This window comes from Strongyloides ratti, scaffold srae_chrx_scaffold0000002, assembly GCF_001040885.1.
Source record: "Strongyloides ratti genome assembly S_ratti_ED321, scaffold srae_chrx_scaffold0000002".
NCBI lineage: Eukaryota > Metazoa > Nematoda > Chromadorea > Rhabditida > Strongyloididae > Strongyloides > Strongyloides ratti.
Window position 1 is genome coordinate 414,943 of NW_020171510.1, and position 19,428 is coordinate 434,370.

The 19,428-nt window shown below is 20.9% G+C and overlaps 8 protein-coding genes across 8 annotated transcripts; 4 read left to right on the forward strand and 4 right to left on the reverse strand.

Moving 5' to 3' along the window:
• Nucleotides 1-2,968: 2,968 nt before the first annotated feature.
• Nucleotides 2,969-3,813, forward strand: SRAE_X000108100 (Hypothetical protein; the record flags this gene model as incomplete). Its single annotated transcript, XM_024653029.1, has 4 exons — nucleotides 2,969-3,316; nucleotides 3,376-3,488; nucleotides 3,577-3,680; nucleotides 3,725-3,813. 4 exons carry the CDS (start codon nucleotides 2,969-2,971, stop codon nucleotides 3,811-3,813), a joined length of 654 nt encoding a protein of 217 aa, XP_024498542.1.
• A 529-nt stretch (nucleotides 3,814-4,342) lies between these two features.
• SRAE_X000108200 (Zinc finger, C2H2 domain and Zinc finger C2H2-type/integrase DNA-binding domain and Zinc finger,C2H2-like domain-containing protein) lies at nucleotides 4,343-5,328 on the reverse strand (the record flags this gene model as incomplete). Its single annotated transcript, XM_024653140.1, has 5 exons — nucleotides 4,343-4,430; nucleotides 4,480-4,913; nucleotides 4,958-5,055; nucleotides 5,104-5,257; nucleotides 5,302-5,328. 5 exons carry the CDS (start codon nucleotides 5,326-5,328, stop codon nucleotides 4,343-4,345), a joined length of 801 nt encoding a protein of 266 aa, XP_024498543.1.
• Nucleotides 5,329-6,139: 811 nt separating this feature from the next.
• SRAE_X000108300 (Reverse transcriptase domain and Integrase,catalytic core domain and Ribonuclease H-like domain and Aspartic peptidase domain-containing protein) lies at nucleotides 6,140-9,898 on the reverse strand (the record flags this gene model as incomplete). The annotated part of the gene is made up of 1 exon (XM_024653251.1): nucleotides 6,140-9,898. The coding sequence occupies one exon, from the start codon at nucleotides 9,896-9,898 to the stop codon at nucleotides 6,140-6,142; it is 3,759 nt and encodes a 1,252-aa protein (XP_024498544.1).
• A 491-nt stretch (nucleotides 9,899-10,389) lies between these two features.
• On the reverse strand, nucleotides 10,390-11,499 carry SRAE_X000108400 (WD40 repeat and WD40/YVTN repeat-like-containing domain and WD40-repeat-containing domain-containing protein; the record flags this gene model as incomplete). Its single annotated transcript, XM_024653362.1, has 3 exons — nucleotides 10,390-10,623; nucleotides 10,674-11,162; nucleotides 11,206-11,499. 3 exons carry the CDS (start codon nucleotides 11,497-11,499, stop codon nucleotides 10,390-10,392), a joined length of 1,017 nt encoding a protein of 338 aa, XP_024498545.1.
• A 3,057-nt stretch (nucleotides 11,500-14,556) lies between these two features.
• Nucleotides 14,557-15,237, reverse strand: SRAE_X000108500 (Hypothetical protein; the record flags this gene model as incomplete). Its single annotated transcript, XM_024653473.1, has 1 exon — nucleotides 14,557-15,237. One exon carries the CDS (start codon nucleotides 15,235-15,237, stop codon nucleotides 14,557-14,559), a length of 681 nt encoding a protein of 226 aa, XP_024498546.1.
• Nucleotides 15,238-16,163: 926 nt separating this feature from the next.
• On the forward strand, nucleotides 16,164-16,523 carry SRAE_X000108550 (Hypothetical protein; the record flags this gene model as incomplete). The annotated part of the gene is made up of 1 exon (XM_024653584.1): nucleotides 16,164-16,523. One exon carries the CDS (start codon nucleotides 16,164-16,166, stop codon nucleotides 16,521-16,523), a length of 360 nt encoding a protein of 119 aa, XP_024498547.1.
• Nucleotides 16,524-17,349: 826 nt separating this feature from the next.
• Nucleotides 17,350-17,790, forward strand: SRAE_X000108600 (Transthyretin-like family-containing protein; the record flags this gene model as incomplete). Its single annotated transcript, XM_024653695.1, has 1 exon — nucleotides 17,350-17,790. The coding sequence occupies one exon, from the start codon at nucleotides 17,350-17,352 to the stop codon at nucleotides 17,788-17,790; it is 441 nt and encodes a 146-aa protein (XP_024498548.1).
• Nucleotides 17,791-18,319: 529 nt separating this feature from the next.
• SRAE_X000108700 (Transthyretin-like family-containing protein) lies at nucleotides 18,320-18,810 on the forward strand (the record flags this gene model as incomplete). Its single annotated transcript, XM_024653806.1, has 2 exons — nucleotides 18,320-18,622; nucleotides 18,670-18,810. The coding sequence occupies 2 exons, from the start codon at nucleotides 18,320-18,322 to the stop codon at nucleotides 18,808-18,810; spliced, it is 444 nt and encodes a 147-aa protein (XP_024498549.1).
• Nucleotides 18,811-19,428: the final 618 nt, after the last annotated feature.

Consider the following 19,428-nt stretch of genomic DNA (forward strand, 5'->3'; position numbering starts at 1 on the left):
TTTATTTGATATGACATCAAAATATAGTTATTATTTTTTTAATATAATAAAAGAAAATTTAAGTTTTAAATTTAAGTTTTAAAAGATAATTAGAAAAGCCTTCTATTTCAATAAATATTTCATAATAATTATATAATAATATGACAGTAAAACTTCATGTTGACAAAATAGATTAAAGACCTACAACCGACATTGGTTTACAGAGTTCTAATCAAAAGAAAGGGCACTAAAAAGAGGTAACTGTAGTAAATTGATTTTTATAGATGCCGTCTACCTACGTAATGTAGTGATAAGTTAATATCATTTAAAATCTTTTATTAAATTTTGTTTTGTAATAGATTAAAAATGTTTATAAGATGTATTTTTGATGATTATTACAAGAACAAGTAAATGTACAATTCATATAATAAATTACTTATATAAATAATTAGTTTAATAACAAAATACTAAATAATACATTTTTGAAGTATGAAGATGTTTTGAAAAAGTTACAAAATATATTATATGTATATATATATTAAAAGATACATATATATAAATTTATTAAATCTATTCAATATTATATTTAAAGACAGTTTATTTTGAGAAAATTAAGTGGGTTCTTGGTATAAAAGTGTTCTTAACTTAATCAAAAATTATTATAATATTTATACTACATCAATCATAAGAAAAGATGATTGATATAGTACTTTTTATGATCTTTCTTATATTTTAAGGTAATCATTTTAAAGTGACATAAAAATAAAAATTACTTAAAAGTTTTTTTTTTTTACAATATAAAAGTAACATCTGATGTTGTGAAAATAGTAATTGAAATAACATACGGATATAATAACTATTGTATGATAAATTCATATTAATAATTATAGATATTTAACATCTTTTACAAATAGAAGAAAATTTAAAGTTATATAAGAATCTATTATTCAATATCAGGCACTTAAAATGTTAATAAAATTTATATTGTTTCATTAACTTAAAGAACACTTAAGAATATGTTTTTAAAAAGAAGAAGTTCAATAAAATAAAAGAAAAAAAAAATGAAGTAAGATAAATGAAAATGACATTTTAACTTTATTATTGAGGTAAATAAACATTTATATTCAATTGGTACCTCAAATTTATAAAATGGCATTATGAATATAAACATATGTTTATAATAATGTACTAGTAATGTTAACAAATTTATAAACTACCAAAATTATTTTATGTTAGGTAATAACATTTATTTTTATTATCATTAATATGTGAAAAGTTGATGTATAATAAAAAAAATATATATTTTATTTTAAAAAAAAAAATGAGAAAAATTTATTGATATTAAGGATAAAATTTATTAATTATAACCACCTTTTTAATATGATACAGTATATGATAGTAAAATAAAATTAAAATATAAATTTAAATTGATGATGTTTATACAACCTTTACAGTTAAGCTACAACAGATTATAAATATATAGAAATTTATAAATTTTAGAAACAGGTTTTAATTTAATAACAATAATTAAACATTTCTATTATTTATAGTAACAGATATTGATGCGGTCTTGTTTTGTTTATATTAATTTAGAAGTGCCAAAGTTGACAATAAAGTGATTATCTTTGATAAATATATGTCTCCAAATTGTATTGATAAATTGATTTTTTTTTCTAAACATTTTTTTCTCCTAATATTAAAACTGTCAAATGAGTGTAATTTATGATATCATTTCCTTAAAACAAAAAAAATACAATGATAAAAGTTTTTAAAGTATAATTTATTATTAGAAAAAAAAAATTAAAAAAAATTAAAAAAAAAGAAATAAAATAATATACGAATGTATTTAAATTAAAATACAAAAAAAGGCATGTACATATGAATGATGTTAATTAATTTTATAGTTATCATATTAATATCAAAATAATGTACTAAAATAATGAATATAATATAAAAAGATATATTTTTAAATATTTCACAATTATTTAAAAAAAATGCCATTCTCTTATACATTTTTTTATTATATGTTATAAAATTATTTGTCGTATATAGAATATACTTTTTATCTAAACCTATAATTATTTTTTTACCATATATGTACATATAAATTAGGTAAATTATTTTATATACTATTTTCTTTTGTTATCAATAAATAATTACTATATGTTGTAAATATGTATTTTTTTTTAATCTTACTAATAGATTAATTTTTAATTATGTTATTTTTTAACTTTTATTAGGTATATATTTATAAAAATATATCAAGAATATATTATTTTTGTTATTTTTAAATATATTTCTAATAATAACTAACCCTACTTTATAGGAATATTTTATTTATTAATATAAAAGAAATTAATTACTTTTTTTTTAATTACATTTGTATCAATGATATTCTTAAGAAAAAAAAAAATTCGAAACAATCATTTTAAATTACTATATATATTTTTTTTTATTAAAATTTATTTATATTTAAGTTATTAAAAAAGATGTTAGTTTTTTCGTTATGATAATTTAAACAAATTGTTAAAAGTTTGTTCTTGAAATTTATAAATTTGTTACTTATATTATATTTTTAAAAATTTATCTTTTTAATTATTCAATATATAGGATAACATTTCTGAAAGAAGCCTTTATATACATTTATATACGTAAATATAGATAGATATAGATATATTTAATAAGATTTATTCTTTTCTTCACATTATAAACCTTTTTAACATAAAAATAAAAAGCTTTATATTTAAATATTTTTTTTATTGTATATATAGTACTTTTCACATCAATAATAATTTATACTAATATTTTTTTTTATTTCATATAAAAATTTTTTTTTGTAGTTTTTGATGATAAAAATTAATTATTTTTTTTTAAAAGGTCATAATAAGTATATTTAAGAATATTAATATATAAGATACATTATTATACCCTTTTTTTTAATACAATTTGATATATATATATTTTTTTTTTCATAATATTTTATTTAAAGATGTATAGACATATGTATTCAATTTTAAATGTATATTGTTATGAACCTAATTGTCGACATACCTGTGGATTATTTCATGTTGTAAATAAAAGTCCTGAACCACCATTTATTTCATCTATGGTAAATGTCAATGATTTAAATAATATGACATCTAAACATAAACATATGTTTAATCATAATTTGGAAAATGATCCTGATTATAGAGATAAACTAGGTTCACTTGATATTCCTTCTGTTGATAGTGAAAATGATCAATCTAAATTAATTTCTCAAAATAGTGTTATAATTAATAATAAAAAAGAATCTGTTACATCATCAACACGTGTTGAATGGTTAGCTAATCAAGAGGTATTTTTATAATTACATTAATAATGATAATTAATATAATAATTTTTATTTTGTTATAGTTTTTAAATGAACTTTTAAGTGAGGATGAATCATTAGATTTTTCAAAATATCCAAGATCATCATTTTTTATTGATAATGATGATTCAGATGAAGAGTTGCAAGAATTATTAAGGTATTAAAAAGAAATTCAAATTTAATATTTTTATATCTCAGTTTTAAAAGTGTTGTTTTTGTTGTAAATATATCTTTTTAATTTATAGACGTGTAAAAAATACCACTCCAACAATAGGAAGCAGTAAAAAATATAATTTTTCTAATTCGTATGAAAATAACTCTCTATTTGAAGATGATATAATAGATGATGGTATATAGATATATTATAATGATATCATAATTACTTTTTTTTAGAATTAGAGAGAAATTCACTTTTCTCTCAAGGAATATATGATGGAAGAAGGCAAGATGGTTTGTTACAAAATTATGAAAATAATTTATAAAAGAAGAGAAATTTTATTTTTATTTAATCATTATAAATATCCTAATTAAATGTCATTATTATTAATTTACATTTTTTTTATTTGTTAATCTTACAGATGCATAATATAATATCTAATTTTGTTAAAGAGACGATTATAATTATTAATCAAATATTACTTTATTTTATAAAATAAAATATTATATCTTTATAATAAATATTTATAAAAAAAAAAAAATTTGTTTTTATACTAATGAGGTATATAATGTTATCTAGTATTATAAGATTTCATTTATATATAAACGAATAAAAAAATTAGTATAAATATAAATAATATTATTAAGAAAAAGAAGTTTATTTATAGTAAAAAATAGAATACATTTTATTTTTAATAATGTGTGGGTGCACTTCAAGTGGTTGATATACTTAAATTTACTTTAAACTTTGTGATGACAAATTTCTTGAGTTTTTGAGAATAAAAAAAATTTTTTTTTTAAATATATATATATTTATATATATATAATTAGTAATAATTTTATTTTTAATGTATTTTAATCAGTACGTGACATGAGAAAACGGGATGCTCTTGGATTAAAATATCTTTCTCCTCTATGACTATACATATGATATGTCAATGACCTTAAAATAAATAAAATATTATCGATAATTTTAAATGATAATTTAATACCTTGAGTCAGAATAAGCCTTAGAACAATATTGGCAAATGTATGGACATGAACGTGTCTCTGAATATTGTTTTAATGGATGTTTTGGTTCAAAACCATCAACCATAAATGATGGTACAGGCATTTTTATTGATGGTAATCCTTCTACAACCATTTCACCACTTTTTGGATTAGAATATGTTGATGATGTTATTTTAGATACATAATCATTTATTTCTCCTTGATTTGAATTATACTGCTTAAATGAGTTTAATGCTCCAGGATTTTCTAAATAATAATCATCTCCATCATGTTTATGGTATAACATATCAGTATAATTATGAAATGTTCTACCACAATCACATTTATAACCTTTTTGATTTTCATGCTGTTTAATATGATATTCTAATTCACACATATAATGAAATGATTCATCACATTTTGGACATGAGTATGGCTATAAAAAAAATAATTAAAAATGTTTATTAAAAAATAATATACCATAGTAACATTATGAATACGTTCATGAGCTTTTAATGTTGATGAATAGTTATATGTTAAACCACAAAAACGACATTTAAAATATTTAAAGTCTGTTTCTAAAGAATTTGTTAAAGATTTTTCTTTTAATGTATCATCAACATTACCACTCAATATTTTATTATTATCCTCAAAATTTTTAATATCTTCTTCTTTTTTTTTCTCAACTATTTCATCAGATTTCTTTTCATTTTCAGGTTCATTATTTGTACAAACTTCTTCTATCCATTCAATTTCATCAGACATCTTTCTTGATTCAACCTAAAACAAAAAAAAAATAAATTAAATTAATTTTTCTTACTTACAAAATTATTTTTTTCATTATTTTCCATACTAAAAAATAAAATTAAATATTAATAATAAGTAATATTTATAAACAAATATTAATTAACAATAAAAATTAAATATATTTTTTTATATATGTTGTTCTAAAAGTTTTATCAACTACTAACAAACATTTCTAACGTTAAAGTAAAGTAAAGTAAAATAAATATGTATATTTTTCTAGAAATATATGATATATAAATTATAATATAACTGGCAATTGATTGTATTATATTTTAAAGTTATCTAGAGATAACTTTTGCTTCAATACAAGTTTACTATTATTTTCTTTAAGTTAAAGCTTATCGAACGGAGGTATAGTGAAGATATTTTGAATAGTATATATATATATATATAATTTAAAATTTGAGAGGGAGTTAAATGATATAAATTTATTTGATCTTGTAGTTGATCTACAAATTAAAGTATAAAAGATTTGTGTATATTTAAAAATATTTATTATCAATGTTACAAGAATATCTTATAAATATTTAATTAAATTTTTAAATTATTTATTAAATATTTTTAGAATATAAATATTAAATACTAATAGTTATAAAAAAAACTTTTTTTTCTTATTTTTTATTTAATTTTTAAATATAATTTATTTATTTAAAAAATAATGACTAACAAATTGATTAATATTTTAATTTTTATAACAATTTTTTTTTATAATAAAAATTAAAGTTAAAATTTATTAAAATTAAAAAGTGGTCTCCCCCTCTTGACATTACTATATATATATCTTTTTTTTTTTTTTTATAAAAAAATGACGCTTAATGCTTGAAATAAGCTATTTCAACTCCTCCCTTCTTAAAATTATTGACTAATTATTTTTGTATTCCTCTTTGGTCGTAGATAATTTCGTCCTTCACGTAGTAGGTGTAGGGTTTTTCCATCCCTAGATACTCCATCTACAACTGCCTTTTCCTCATAACGTGGTTGTAGCTTTGTTCTTCTTCTTACTTTTGCATACGCCGCCGACTCAGTAGCTTTTATTTTTTGTTTAATATTTTGAAGTTCCTTTTGTGTCAAGGACTTTTGCATTGCTAGCTGCAAAACTGTAGACGGTACAAACTTGAGAACTTGTTGAAACGGAGTTGATCCATTTCGCAGAAAATGGTTCATTGAATAAATCGCTTCTGGTAAAATTTGGTCCCATTGCGTTGATGGATAGTCCAGTAACAATTTTCCTAAAATAGTTTGTAAAGTTCTGATAAATCTTTCTGCAAACGCGTTTCCCGTTGAATTTGTGGGTGTACTTAAAGAATGAAATACTTGATTTGCTTGGAGGTATTTTTCTACTTCTCTTGCAGTCCAGTACCTTGCTGAATCAGTTCTCAGGATTCTTGGTAGAGTATAAGATGCTTTTATTTGTTGTAAAGAATTAATGATGGATTTTGAAGTTAAATCTGGCATAGCATGTGCTATAACGAATTTTGAAGCTGGACAGACATAAAGTAAAATATGTATTGAATTATTCTTTGTAATTTCTAATGGACCCATAGCATTTGCTGCAAGACATTCAAAAGTATTATAAATTTGTTCTTCAGACTTGGCTTTTTCGTAGTTCTTTGAATTAAATCTGTTGCATGTATCACACTTTGAAATATAATCCTTGATTTTCATTTCTAAATTTGGAATATATACATATTTTTGAATTATTTCTTTTGTTGCAATTGCATTCCAGTGTCCCGATTGATCATGACAAATTTTGAAGATTGTTTGTATTGTTTCCTCATCTGTAATGATTGGTACTTTTGTATCTTTTGTAACAATAATATCATTGACTTTTTCAATCTGTAGATTGTTATATTTCCCATCTTGAAGTGAACTTGTGAGTTCCTCATCCATTTTTTGAAGTGAAGCTAAATCAATAGGCAATAATTCATAATTGATATAATATTTATCGTCTTGGCACATAGGATTGAGAAGTTTCTTTGGTCTTCCTCTCTTCTTTGGTTGTTCAACTTGATTCATTTCAGATTTTATGTTATTGAAGATTCTAGACAGTAAATCTGCTAGTTGGTTATTACTGCCATTAATGTACTTGATATTTGTTGTATATTGTGCAATTGATGAAATTAACTCGGCAAATTTTGGGGTTGTAGATTGTTTAATTAATCCAGAAAGAGGGCGATGATCGCTTTCAACTATTAACTCCTTACCTTGTATTAAATATCTGAAAGTAGATATTCCTCTTGCTATAGCTAAAAGTTCAATATAAGTGGGTGATCTTGGATTTTTCGTTTCCTGTAAGGGATATGAAAAGAATCCTAATGGTCTGATAATTCCCTCAATATCTCTTTGGCATAAGAATCCTCCAATTCCTGAATTTGATCCATCTACCTTAAGGATTAGGGGTTGTTTTTCATCATACATGTAAATCATTGGTTTATTGAAGATATATTTGCAGAAACTATAATATTTATCTGATAATTCTTTTGTCCACTTGACTTTCTCATTCTTTGGTCCTTTTGTTAATTGATACAAATCACGAGTACGTTCATGAAATTTTGGAATTGATAAACGAAAATAATTGAAACATTGAAGCTTTGAATACAATTCTTTCTTTATTTGTGGCAATGTAGATTTCTGAATTAATTGACTGATGGTGGGAGTGATTGTATTTTTAGAAAATGTCCATGAAAGGAAACTTAAAGATGTGCGCAAGAAACAACATTTGGTAAGTGATATTTTTCCTTGTTTACTATGGATTTCTTCGATAATAGTTTCTACAACTTGTAAATGTAAAGCCGCAGTCCCTTTTGTAAGAATTAAGATATCATCCATATAGATGAAGATATTGGTATGAGATTGATATTGTTTTCTAATATTTGCTAAAAGAATTTCCATGTTATTCTGAAAGAAAGAAGGTGAATTTTTAGCTCCCATTGGTGCTCTTCTAAATTGATATACTTGATATCTGTACTTGAATGAAAATAATGGGCGATCAGCTTCATTTAATAACATCTGAAAATATCCTTGGTGTAGATCAATGGTGGAACCGAAATCAAATTTTTTTAACTGTTGAAGCAATATTTGGAGAGATAAACAATGGAATGGGACAACTCGAGTTTTGTGGTTTATTTCTCTACAATCTAATATGAATCTTTTCCTTATTTTCCCATTTTGTTTCTGGGGTTTACCTTTCTCATCCCGTTTGATAAGGAGATAATAAGGAAGGGTCATGAGTGAAGTACTTTCTTCAATAATACTATGGTTGAGCATTTGTTGAATTATATGATCATCATCTTCAGAAGGTGGTGAAGAATAATGTTTAATTCCAATTGGTGGTATTGTAAAGAATTCTTGTGGTGGCGTTGTAAACAAACCTGGTCCAACATCATAATCTCCTTGCGGATCTACAGAACCATAGTTTTCTTGTATTAATTGTCTGAATTTGTCTTCTTCTTCTTTAAGTGATTCTTCCTGTGGAGAAAGAAGAAAATTTAAAGTTGGTGGCTGACAGAAATATGCTTTCTTGTCGTGAGTTGAAATTGAACATCTTAATGGTACAAGATAATTCATTCCAAGAATAACATGATAACCATTAAAATCATGCGGCGCAATATAATTATCCATGTTTGTTTGATATGAACAATCAGAGATTCTAAGGTTTAATGGAGCATGGATTTGTTTGGCAAAAGATGGTGATCCAGCTGTAGTAAGATATGATGGTGAAGTATTGAAGTCGACTTTAAGTGATTTGGCAAATGATGGAGACACAAGAGTACATGTAGCTCCTGAATCTATTAAAACTTGACACTTTCTATTGTTGATGGTAGCTGGCATTTGGATTAAGTTTGAATTGATATAAGAGGTCTCATTCTTTGGTAAAGGTTCAGTTGTCGGCTTCTGTTTTCTGCATTCTGCATTTGTATGATTAGAATTTTGATGAATACGGCATCTATCAGTGTTTCGTGAATAATTGATGACATTGTCTGAATGATATGTAAATCTTCCTTTCTTTTTCTTATGATGATTTTGTTGTAGATCATTTTCCAAAATTAAGTCTTCAATCATTTCCTCAAGAGTACCATAATGTCTTCTTTGATTTCTTAAATATCTGGCAAGTCCTTCCCGAAGATTATTAATAAGTCTTTCTTCTACAAGAGATCTGAAGTTTTCGCGGCGAGTTGATGGATTGGCTTGATCAATTAAGGCAACGTAATTGTTAAGAGAATTTCTGAAGTCACTGTAGTTGAATCTATACGAAACTAATTGAGAAGAAGCAGCCTCTACTGAGATAGCTCCGGTAAACGTTTTTATGAGTGAGGTAATGATGAGGGAGTAAGTTCGCCTCCCCTCTGGCATCTCCTCTATGTGTCTTCTAACGGGTTCTCCACCTTTCAGTTGAAGGGCTATTAACTTTCTTTGTTCATCCAGCCCGTCGAACTGGACGTGCAAATCGAAGGTGGAGAACCACGTTTGGAAGCTTTCCCTGGCATTGAATGGGGTAACGCTCATCCAAGTGTTGGAAGTGATTTGATTTGGATTCATAGTGGAGTTTGAATTTGAATGAAGTCTTTCTTGTAATCTTGTGTTGTAAAGATTTCGATTTTCGGGTGAAGTCATAGAAATTGTCTTTTGATTCAACTGGCTCCTTTTCCAGTTAAAATTGAACCAGTAACCGTTGATGACAATGTAAAATTGATGACTGATGACAATAGAATGTGTGTATGATAGAGTTTTTAAGTAATCAGATAGAATTAAGAAAAAGAAAGGAGTTAAAATTTATTAAAATTAAAAAGTGGTCTCCCCCTCTTGACATTACTATATATATATATCTTTTTTTTTTTTTTTATAAAAAAAATGACGCTTAATGCTTGAAATAAGCTATTTCAACTTTAATATTTAATATTTTACTCTTAAATTATTTAAAAGAGTTTAAATTTATACAAATTGAAAGATAAAAAAAAATTTTTTTATAAATGGAATTAAAAATTTAAAATATTACAAAAAATGATTTTACAAAAATATGACATAAACTAATTCGAAATATATTTAAACTTATATATTTATAATATGTATTTATAATATGACATTTAAAATTGATAAAAAAAAATTTATTTGCTTTTAACAATTGGTGGCTGTTTTTTGGCAATACGAAACAATCTTATTTTTGGATCATCATAACAAGCCACAACAAAAACATTTCCTCTTCCATTAGCAAAATCAGCTCCAACAATTATAGAATTTTCAACTATTTCATTATATCGCCATTCAACTTGAAATGGTTCTGGTTTTCTTGTATGTAATTTCCAGACAGTCATTACACCATCTTCACCAGCTATTAATATCTATAATAAATATATTAATTAATTTTAATAAACAATAAATATTTACATACATATGCTGACTCAGGTGCAACTGATATAGCATTAATTGCTCTGCAATTACAGTTAACTTCTGCTTTTAATTCTCCAGTAAAGATAGAATAAAAAAAACATTGTCCTGAAAATGTTCCACAAATAACATGTTTTCTTAAAATATTAATAACATTTATCTTTAAATTTGTTAATATTTTACATTTTTGAGATTTAAAATTTTTTGTCCATACACAAACTAATCCTGAAGTATCACAAGAAACTGTTAAAAGATCAAATTTGCATGTTGCTAAATCCATTATTGGATGTCTATGTTCTATAATAGATTTTTTAACAGAAAATGATGAATCACTGGAACAGTAAATATAAATAATATCTCCTTTATCTGTTCCAACATATATATTATTATCTGTATATGTTATTCCTTTTCCAAAACTGTATTTTGAAAATTCTTCATTACCTTCAGGTAATGCTGTAGTTAACATACTTTTTCCATTTTTAGCATCATAAATCTTAAAAAAAAATTGTTGAAAAGAAATAAAAAAATTTTTTTACAATAATACTTTGGCAGGTACAAACAACTACAACAGGAGAATTTCTTGAATCTGGAAAAACAAGAGCTGCTTGTGTTACAATAATATTTTTATCTACAGCATTTTTTTTAACACAAATTGGATCATATAAAGTCATCTCATCATTTTCATCCCATTTAATTACCTGAACAACATTTTTACTAACAACACATCCTAATGTTTCATTTTCATCTTCATTAAAAAATGTAGATAAATTTTTTGAAAAACAAGATGGATTTCCATGTGTTAATATTGCTTCTTTTACTACATGAAACATTTTTAATTACAAATTCTATAATAATTTAATCAAAAGTACAAAATATTAACTATTAATAATAGATATAATAAATTATTTTATATTATTTCTTTAACCGGTATTAAAAAAGGGAAGTTATGTGTTTAACAAAACTTTATTAATAATAATGTCGTAAAATTAAAAAAAAGCAATTATAAAGTTCGATTAAACGATAATAAAACATCCTAGGATTGTTGTTGCTATGGAAAAGAAATTTTTTGAAAAATTTTCTTTAATAATATAAATTTTCTTACCTAATATTAAATTTTAGAATGTATTTTAATTAAAAATTTTGTATGAGTAAAAATTACTTTTATTACATAATTGTTTATAAATAGTGTGTAAAAAAAATATATAAATAAATAAGTATAATAAACTTTTAATAATATTATCTATTAAAGTTAATATCTATTTATAATAAGATAAACATAAAAAATCGAAATTAAAATAAAAACATAAATAACAGATTAATTGATAATTGAAAAAGATTTAGAGAAATTCTTAATTTTATTGTTTAATTTTTTTTTTATCATGTACTTTCATTTTTTTATCATATTTAAAATATAACGGTAACAAGTAGTGTTATCAATTGATAATAATCAAAAATAGATAAATTAAATATTTACAATTTACACCCATTTTTTTTGTACCCTATCAAAATGTACCAAAAGTAAAAAAAACAATTGTTTTCAATTTTTATCTTGATTATTATATATATAATAATTTATAATTTAAATATTAAATCAGATCATTTTTTTTGAAGTACAAAGGTCAATTATTATATTATTAATATCATATAAAATAATAAAATTATCTAAATATTAAAATTTTAAATTTTAGACTATAAGATATTTATATACTATCATTTATAAACTAATAAAAACATATAAATAATTTTTTTTTTAAATAAATAAATTTTATATTTTTCATCAATTTGTTTTAAACTTTTAAGTTTTAAAATACATAATCTTTAACAATTAAATAAAAATAAAGATTTAAAGTTTTGATAAAAAAGACATTTACATTACAAGAATAAAAAGTTTAGAAATTTTAACAAACTTATCAAGATATCAAATATAATATTTACTTCTTCTTCCTAACATTATAACATTTTTATAACTTATAAGAATATATATATATATATAATTTTAAAAATAAAATAAAATTTTTAATAAAAAGTAGAAATATAATTTGTAACAATAAAGAATAAATGTTATATAATAATTAAAAATAAACACGATATATTTATGTTTAATACTCAAAGGTAAATTTAATGTTCTTGTTTTAACAATATATTTTATAGTCCCAAAAAAATTTTTTTTTTAAATGATTGATTATTTAGATGAAAATAAAGAAAACAATTTTTTTTAATAAAAAAAAACAAATTAACTTTAAGCATTATAAAATCAGATAAATTTTTATTTTCCGAATTAATGTAAAAAAAATATCTTGTTAACAATTTTAAAAAATATTCATTTGAATATTGTACTTTAAAATTAAATTAATTTAAAAATAGTTTAAATTCTAAAAGTGACAGTTTTAAAATGTTGTAATGTAAACCTATTTTCATATTTATAAAAAAAAATTGTAATAAGTTTAGAAAAAAAAAAAAAAACTAAAATAGTATTATTAAAATAAACATTAAAATCTAAGTATTAATAACTTTTTTTTAAATGTTTAATTTAAAAAATTTATAAAAATTATTTTTTATTTTTAAATAGGAGTTTTAATCTTGTATTGAAAACAAATAAAGATTTATATACAATTACAAATATATAAGTAAAAATTTAATTATAATATTATATTTTACTTATGTATTTTAACAGATTTATAAAAGCTAATATTAAATTATTAGTATTCTTAGAATCACCTATTATAAAAAAAAATTTAATTAAATTTTATGAATTTATATACCAAGTAATATTTTAATAAATTAAAAGAAATTTTTTCATAAATAATAAATGTACTAAATTAACAAGTAATTATAATAAAACATCCTTACCATTAAATTTTTTTTTAATTTTAAAACTTTTAAAAACATTTTTCTTAATTCACATATCAAAACAATTCTAATTGTTGTATTAGTTGTTTTTATTTTATCAAAGAAAAAGGCAAACTGACAAACATATATATTTAATAACAAAATGGAGGTTTTAATAATCTTTTAAAATTGAAAAGAATATCCAAAGTAATAAACTTTTCTCTAAAATGTTATATGATTTCTATGGTTGTATACTAAAAATGATACATTTAAATATTTGGAGTTTTTTAAAAAAAAAAATTTAAAAACAAATTATAAAGTATTTTTAACAAAACAAAATAATATTAAAATATTTTTTAAACTAAATTATTCAATAAATATTTTTTAATTTTTATTACATTAAAAAATATTTTATGTATTTAAAGTCATCCTGAAACTTGTTGATATTGTGATAGTTAAAAACAAACAATTTTTTAAAAATAACATTAATATCATATTTTTTTTATTAGCTTATTAGTAATTACAATCAAATACATATTTTATGGAAAAAAAAATTTTTCTTAGAAAGTTTTATTCTTAAAATTGTACATAATTTTTTTTTAAAAATTTTAGTAATACTGTTGGATTTTTGAACAAACATTAAATTAAGTTGAAAAATTTATAAATAATAATATGAACAAGGACAAGTTGTGTAAAAACTTTTAAAACTAAAAGTTTAAAAATTCATAAAAGGCATCATATGATATTATATTAAAATATAATATATATTTTATTTTATATTATTATAAATAATCTATAGAAAATTTATTCAATTTTTATCAATATTATTATTATTGACTAAAATTTTAGAGAAAAATTTATTAAAATACAAAAAAAAAAATAAAAATAAAAACAATATTTTCTAGTTTTGTGTACGAAATGAGACATGAAATATGTATAAAATCATTTTCTTTATTTCTTTTTATATTTTGATATTAATAATAATTTAAAATATTAAAATGTTTATTTAAAAATGATACAATAATTTTTACAAAAACATTAAGAATATTTTATTATTTTCATAATGGTGAAAAGCATGTTGATTCTAGATCATTAAACTTTGGACATCCCATATCTTGTACACCAATAATTTGATAAAAAGATCCAAGTGAATCTCTTAATGCTTGGAATAATACATCAACACCATTATCACTAAAAAGAAATTCACAAAATGATTCAATAAAAGCTCCTAATTGAGTACAAACTTTGTAAAAGGCATTTCTTATGGCATTTTCAATTGGTCCACCAAATAATGCATCATTAAATATTTTAAGAACTGTTGATAATAATTCACATTTAACACATAATCCATATGATGGTGTTGTTGTATTTGATGTGTCAAATTTATTGAATTTAAAAATATTAATATTAGGGTTTTCTTTACATAATTCTATACTAGTATCTAAATATTCTTCAAGTACTTTTTTTGATCTTATTTTAACATTTACAATATCATTATTATTCTTAAGAGCTTCTACAATTTGGCAATCGTTAATACTAATATTTGGGCAAATATTTGTTGATGTACAAAAATCTTTTTTTATTGGTAATTTAATATCATTCTTTAAAAATAAAATTTTTGTTAAAATAAGACAATTACTACATTCTGATGTTATAGAAGTTTTTGTTGGAACATTCAATTGTATAGAATAATTAACAAATACTCCAAAAAGAATACTAATAATAATTAATAATTTCATAATTTTATAAAAATGATCTTTTTGAGAAATATATACTTATAATTCTTTGAAAATATATTATAATATTACATAATAATTATTATCAATTATTGAATTTGATAAAAAAAAATTTTTTTCATTTATTATCATTTATATAAATATAATATTAGTACAATTAGTTATAAATATTTATTCATTAAATATGATAAGAAAACCTTTTTTTTTTATTTATAAGACAAATTGATAAGACCATTTCAATTAATTTCATTATTTGATATATGTAATAATATGTAAAATCATTAAATTTACTTTTTTAGTTTATATTTTAAAAATTGTAAATTTTATACAAAAAATATTAAAAATTTTATTAAAAATAAATGAAATGTTTAATGAGTTATTAAAATTTTTATAATAAATAAAAAAAAATGAATAATGTTAATCATTAAGAAGTAAAGAAAAATGTAAAAAGAAAATTTAATAGACTTTATAAGAATTTCAATATACAACTTCAAATAATATTCTTATAAATATATGTGAAGAGAAAAGAAAATTTAAGTACTTGGATAGTTGAATATATTTTTTATTTATAACAAAAATAAATTGTTTTTAGAATTGATATAAATATAGTACATCTAGAAAAGATACACTTTTAACGGCAAATGTTTATTTTTTTTTTCATTTTATTACTATGGTTTTTGGGTGTTGTTGTAATAACAATCATTCAATTTTAACTAATATTTTTATTATATCATTTCTTGATTTTCTTATTATTACTACCTGTACAATATATTTTGTCAAATTATACATTCTTTATAAGTATGTTTATTATTTTAATTATTATAAATAAAAAAAAAATATATTGTTTTTATTATAGATCAAATCATATTGCAGCATTATTAGCAATTATATTTTCATTATGTTTATCATTTAGTATCTTATCAAATATTATGAATTTTTTTGGAATTATTAAAAAGAAATCTGTTTTTATGATTCCAAAATTGGTTTTAAATGTCACAATAATATTGTTAGTTGTATTGTATGTAACATTACTTGGATATTTACGTTTCACAAATTCAATATTATTTGTAAAATTTTTAGAACATCAAACAAATGTTGAATTATTTGTTGGAAAAACAAAAATAAAAATGGAAGAAGTTATTTTATTTTCATGTACATTGTCTTTTCTTATCCTTCAATTATGGTTTTATAAAATTATTTATAGTTCTTATAAAAAAATTTTAGAACATGAAGTTAGGATAGATGTTATCACAAAAATATTTATGTTAATGCCAATGGATGATAAGTAAATATTATTAATTTTACATATATTTTTAAAAAGTATAAAAAAAATCTTTTTTTTTCCTATCAATTTTAAACAAAAAATATTTCTTTTATATTTTATATTACTAAAATTAAATGATGTCACCTAAATATTTTTAATGCCAACACACACAATCTTCAATATTTAAACGTTAATAAAATTTTTTATTATCTTTAATTAATATATTTTTAATATTTATATAAATTATATTAAAAAAAGTAATATAATTTATTAAACCATATTTATATATGAATAGCTTATTCATTTTAATAGGTTATATTAAATTTCTTCTTTTTTTATTATTTTTGTAAAATAATTTTATAAAATAGTATAAGATTATTACTATAAAACAGAAAATTTATTTTTAAAAAATTAACCTCTAAAATATATATTACAATCAATTATAAGGAGGTTACTATACTCTTTTAAACATGTTTTGTAGTAAAAATTTTCTTGAATTTGGAACCACTTTAATAAGTTTTTGTATTAGAAAAAGAGTATTAAAATGATAAATGTCATTTAAAAGAATAAAACAACAAACAAAAATTATTTGTTTTTATTTTAAATATATAGGTGTTTAAAAATTTAGACAAGGTCATGAAAAGTATATTTTATTTAAAAAAAAAATGTATTACTTTAATGACGTTTACCTAAAACAGTAAATGATTAAGAAGGGTGGTTATAAAATTAAAAACATTTAATATATTTTTAAAAGAGCATTGACAACTGTGAAATTTTTATTTATAGAGGTTAAATATAGAACTATTTAAAGAAAAATATTAAAGATACCTTAATCATTATTTTATTTTATAATGAAATTTTTTACTCCATTTATTTTCATTACTTTACTCATTGGTGCTGGAAATGCTTTACCATCATTTGGTAATGTTCAATCTGCTGCTGTTACTGGAAAATTAACATGTAATGGAAAACCTGCTGTTGGAGTTAAAGTTAAATTGTATGATGATGATAGAGGTATTGATCTTGATGATTTAATGGATGAAGGAGTCACAAATTCTGATGGAGTTTTTCATCTTTCTGGAAAAGAAACAGAATTAAGTACAATTGATCCAAAACTTAATGTATATCATGATTGTAATGATGAGACAGTTCCATGTTTGAAGAAATTTTCAATTATGATTCCTGATACTTATGTTACTGAAGGTCCAGAACCATCCAAAACATTTGATGCCGGAACATTGAATTTAGATGGAAAATTTTCTGGTGAATCAAGAGATTGTCTTAATCGTTGATTTATATTTTTACTTCTTGTAATTTTATATAATTTTAATTTTGATAAAAAAAATAAAATTTAAATTTAATGACCTTGTATTATATTCAATATATGTAATTTTTTTTAAATTACTTTTGTTAAAAATCAATGTACTACAAATTTTCAAATTTGTGTTTAAAATATCATAAAGTATTGATAATTATTTTTATCTTGTTATTACATTTAAACTTTTATTTCATTAATACAAATAATTATATTTATTATATACATATAATATTATTTCAGTCATCTAAATAAAAAAAAATTGTCATTTATTATTTGTTAATGTATGTATTTGGTAAATTTATCTATTTTTCAAATATTTAAATTTATCTTTTTTTAAAATCAAGGCGGTACATATTTCTAATGTCCTCGTCTAAAATGAATCAGATTACAGAAGTGTTTCAATGTTGTTATATTATTTTATATGATAAAATGATTGTATTTAAATGAAGTACAATATTTATAGATAAAAATTTTATTTTTATTTTTATTTATTTTAGAGCAATATGAATCAAAAAATTTGTCTTTTTTCAATTATCTTTGGAAATATTTTTGTTTCTTTGATGGGATTACCAACAATTGGAACATTACAATCTGCTGGTGTTAAAGGAAAATTTTTATGTAATGGTGCTCCATATTTTAATGCAAAAGTTAAACTTTATGATGTTGATACACTTGATTTGGATGATTTGATGGCTACAGGTGCTTCTGGACATGATGGTTTGTTCAAACTTATAGGTAATGAAACAGAAATTACAACTATTGATCCAAAATTAAATGTATATCATAATTGTAATGATGAAGCTATTGTAAGTTATTTTATATAAAACAAAAAATTACTAATAAAAAATTTAAGGAATGTCTTCGTAAGTTTTCAATAACAATTCCACAAGACTATGTTACCAAAGAATCAGGTACTCCTGAAAAAATATTTGATATTGGTATTATTAATTTATCTGCCGTAATGCCTGGAGAAACAAGAGATTGTATCAATTAAATAATTTTCATCATAGTTCATTTATATAATTTTTTTTTGAATAAAAAAGTAAATTATTCTATTTATTTTTGATAAAAAAAAAACTTATTTAAATATCTTTTTTGAAATAATTTATGCAAAAATTTTCTTATCATAAAAAAATATTTAACATAATATTACTTTCGCACACTTTAAAGAATTTTTTATATTTATGATAAAATATTTTTGCTGAATAATATAATTTATATTTTCTATATCAAAAAAATCATTTTAATAAAAACTTATTTTTCAATTGTTAACATAACTTTTTTTGCATAAATTTGCATTTTAATTGACAAAAATTTTACTTTTCTTTAAAATTAAATTGAATTTTAAAAAAATTTATATTTAAACAATTTTTTTATTTATAAGATAAATAAACAATAAAAGAAAAAAGTCCATTAAAAGAAATTTTATTAAAAATATATATATACCAATTGTAAAAAATAAAATTTAAAACATTAAAAAAAAAAATTTAAATTTAATACAAACGAAAGTTATAATTAATTTATTTAATTTTTAAAGAAAAATTAATATCGTCTTATGAGACGTATAATAATTTACTTTATAATTTAAATAAATTTAATTAAGAAATAATGG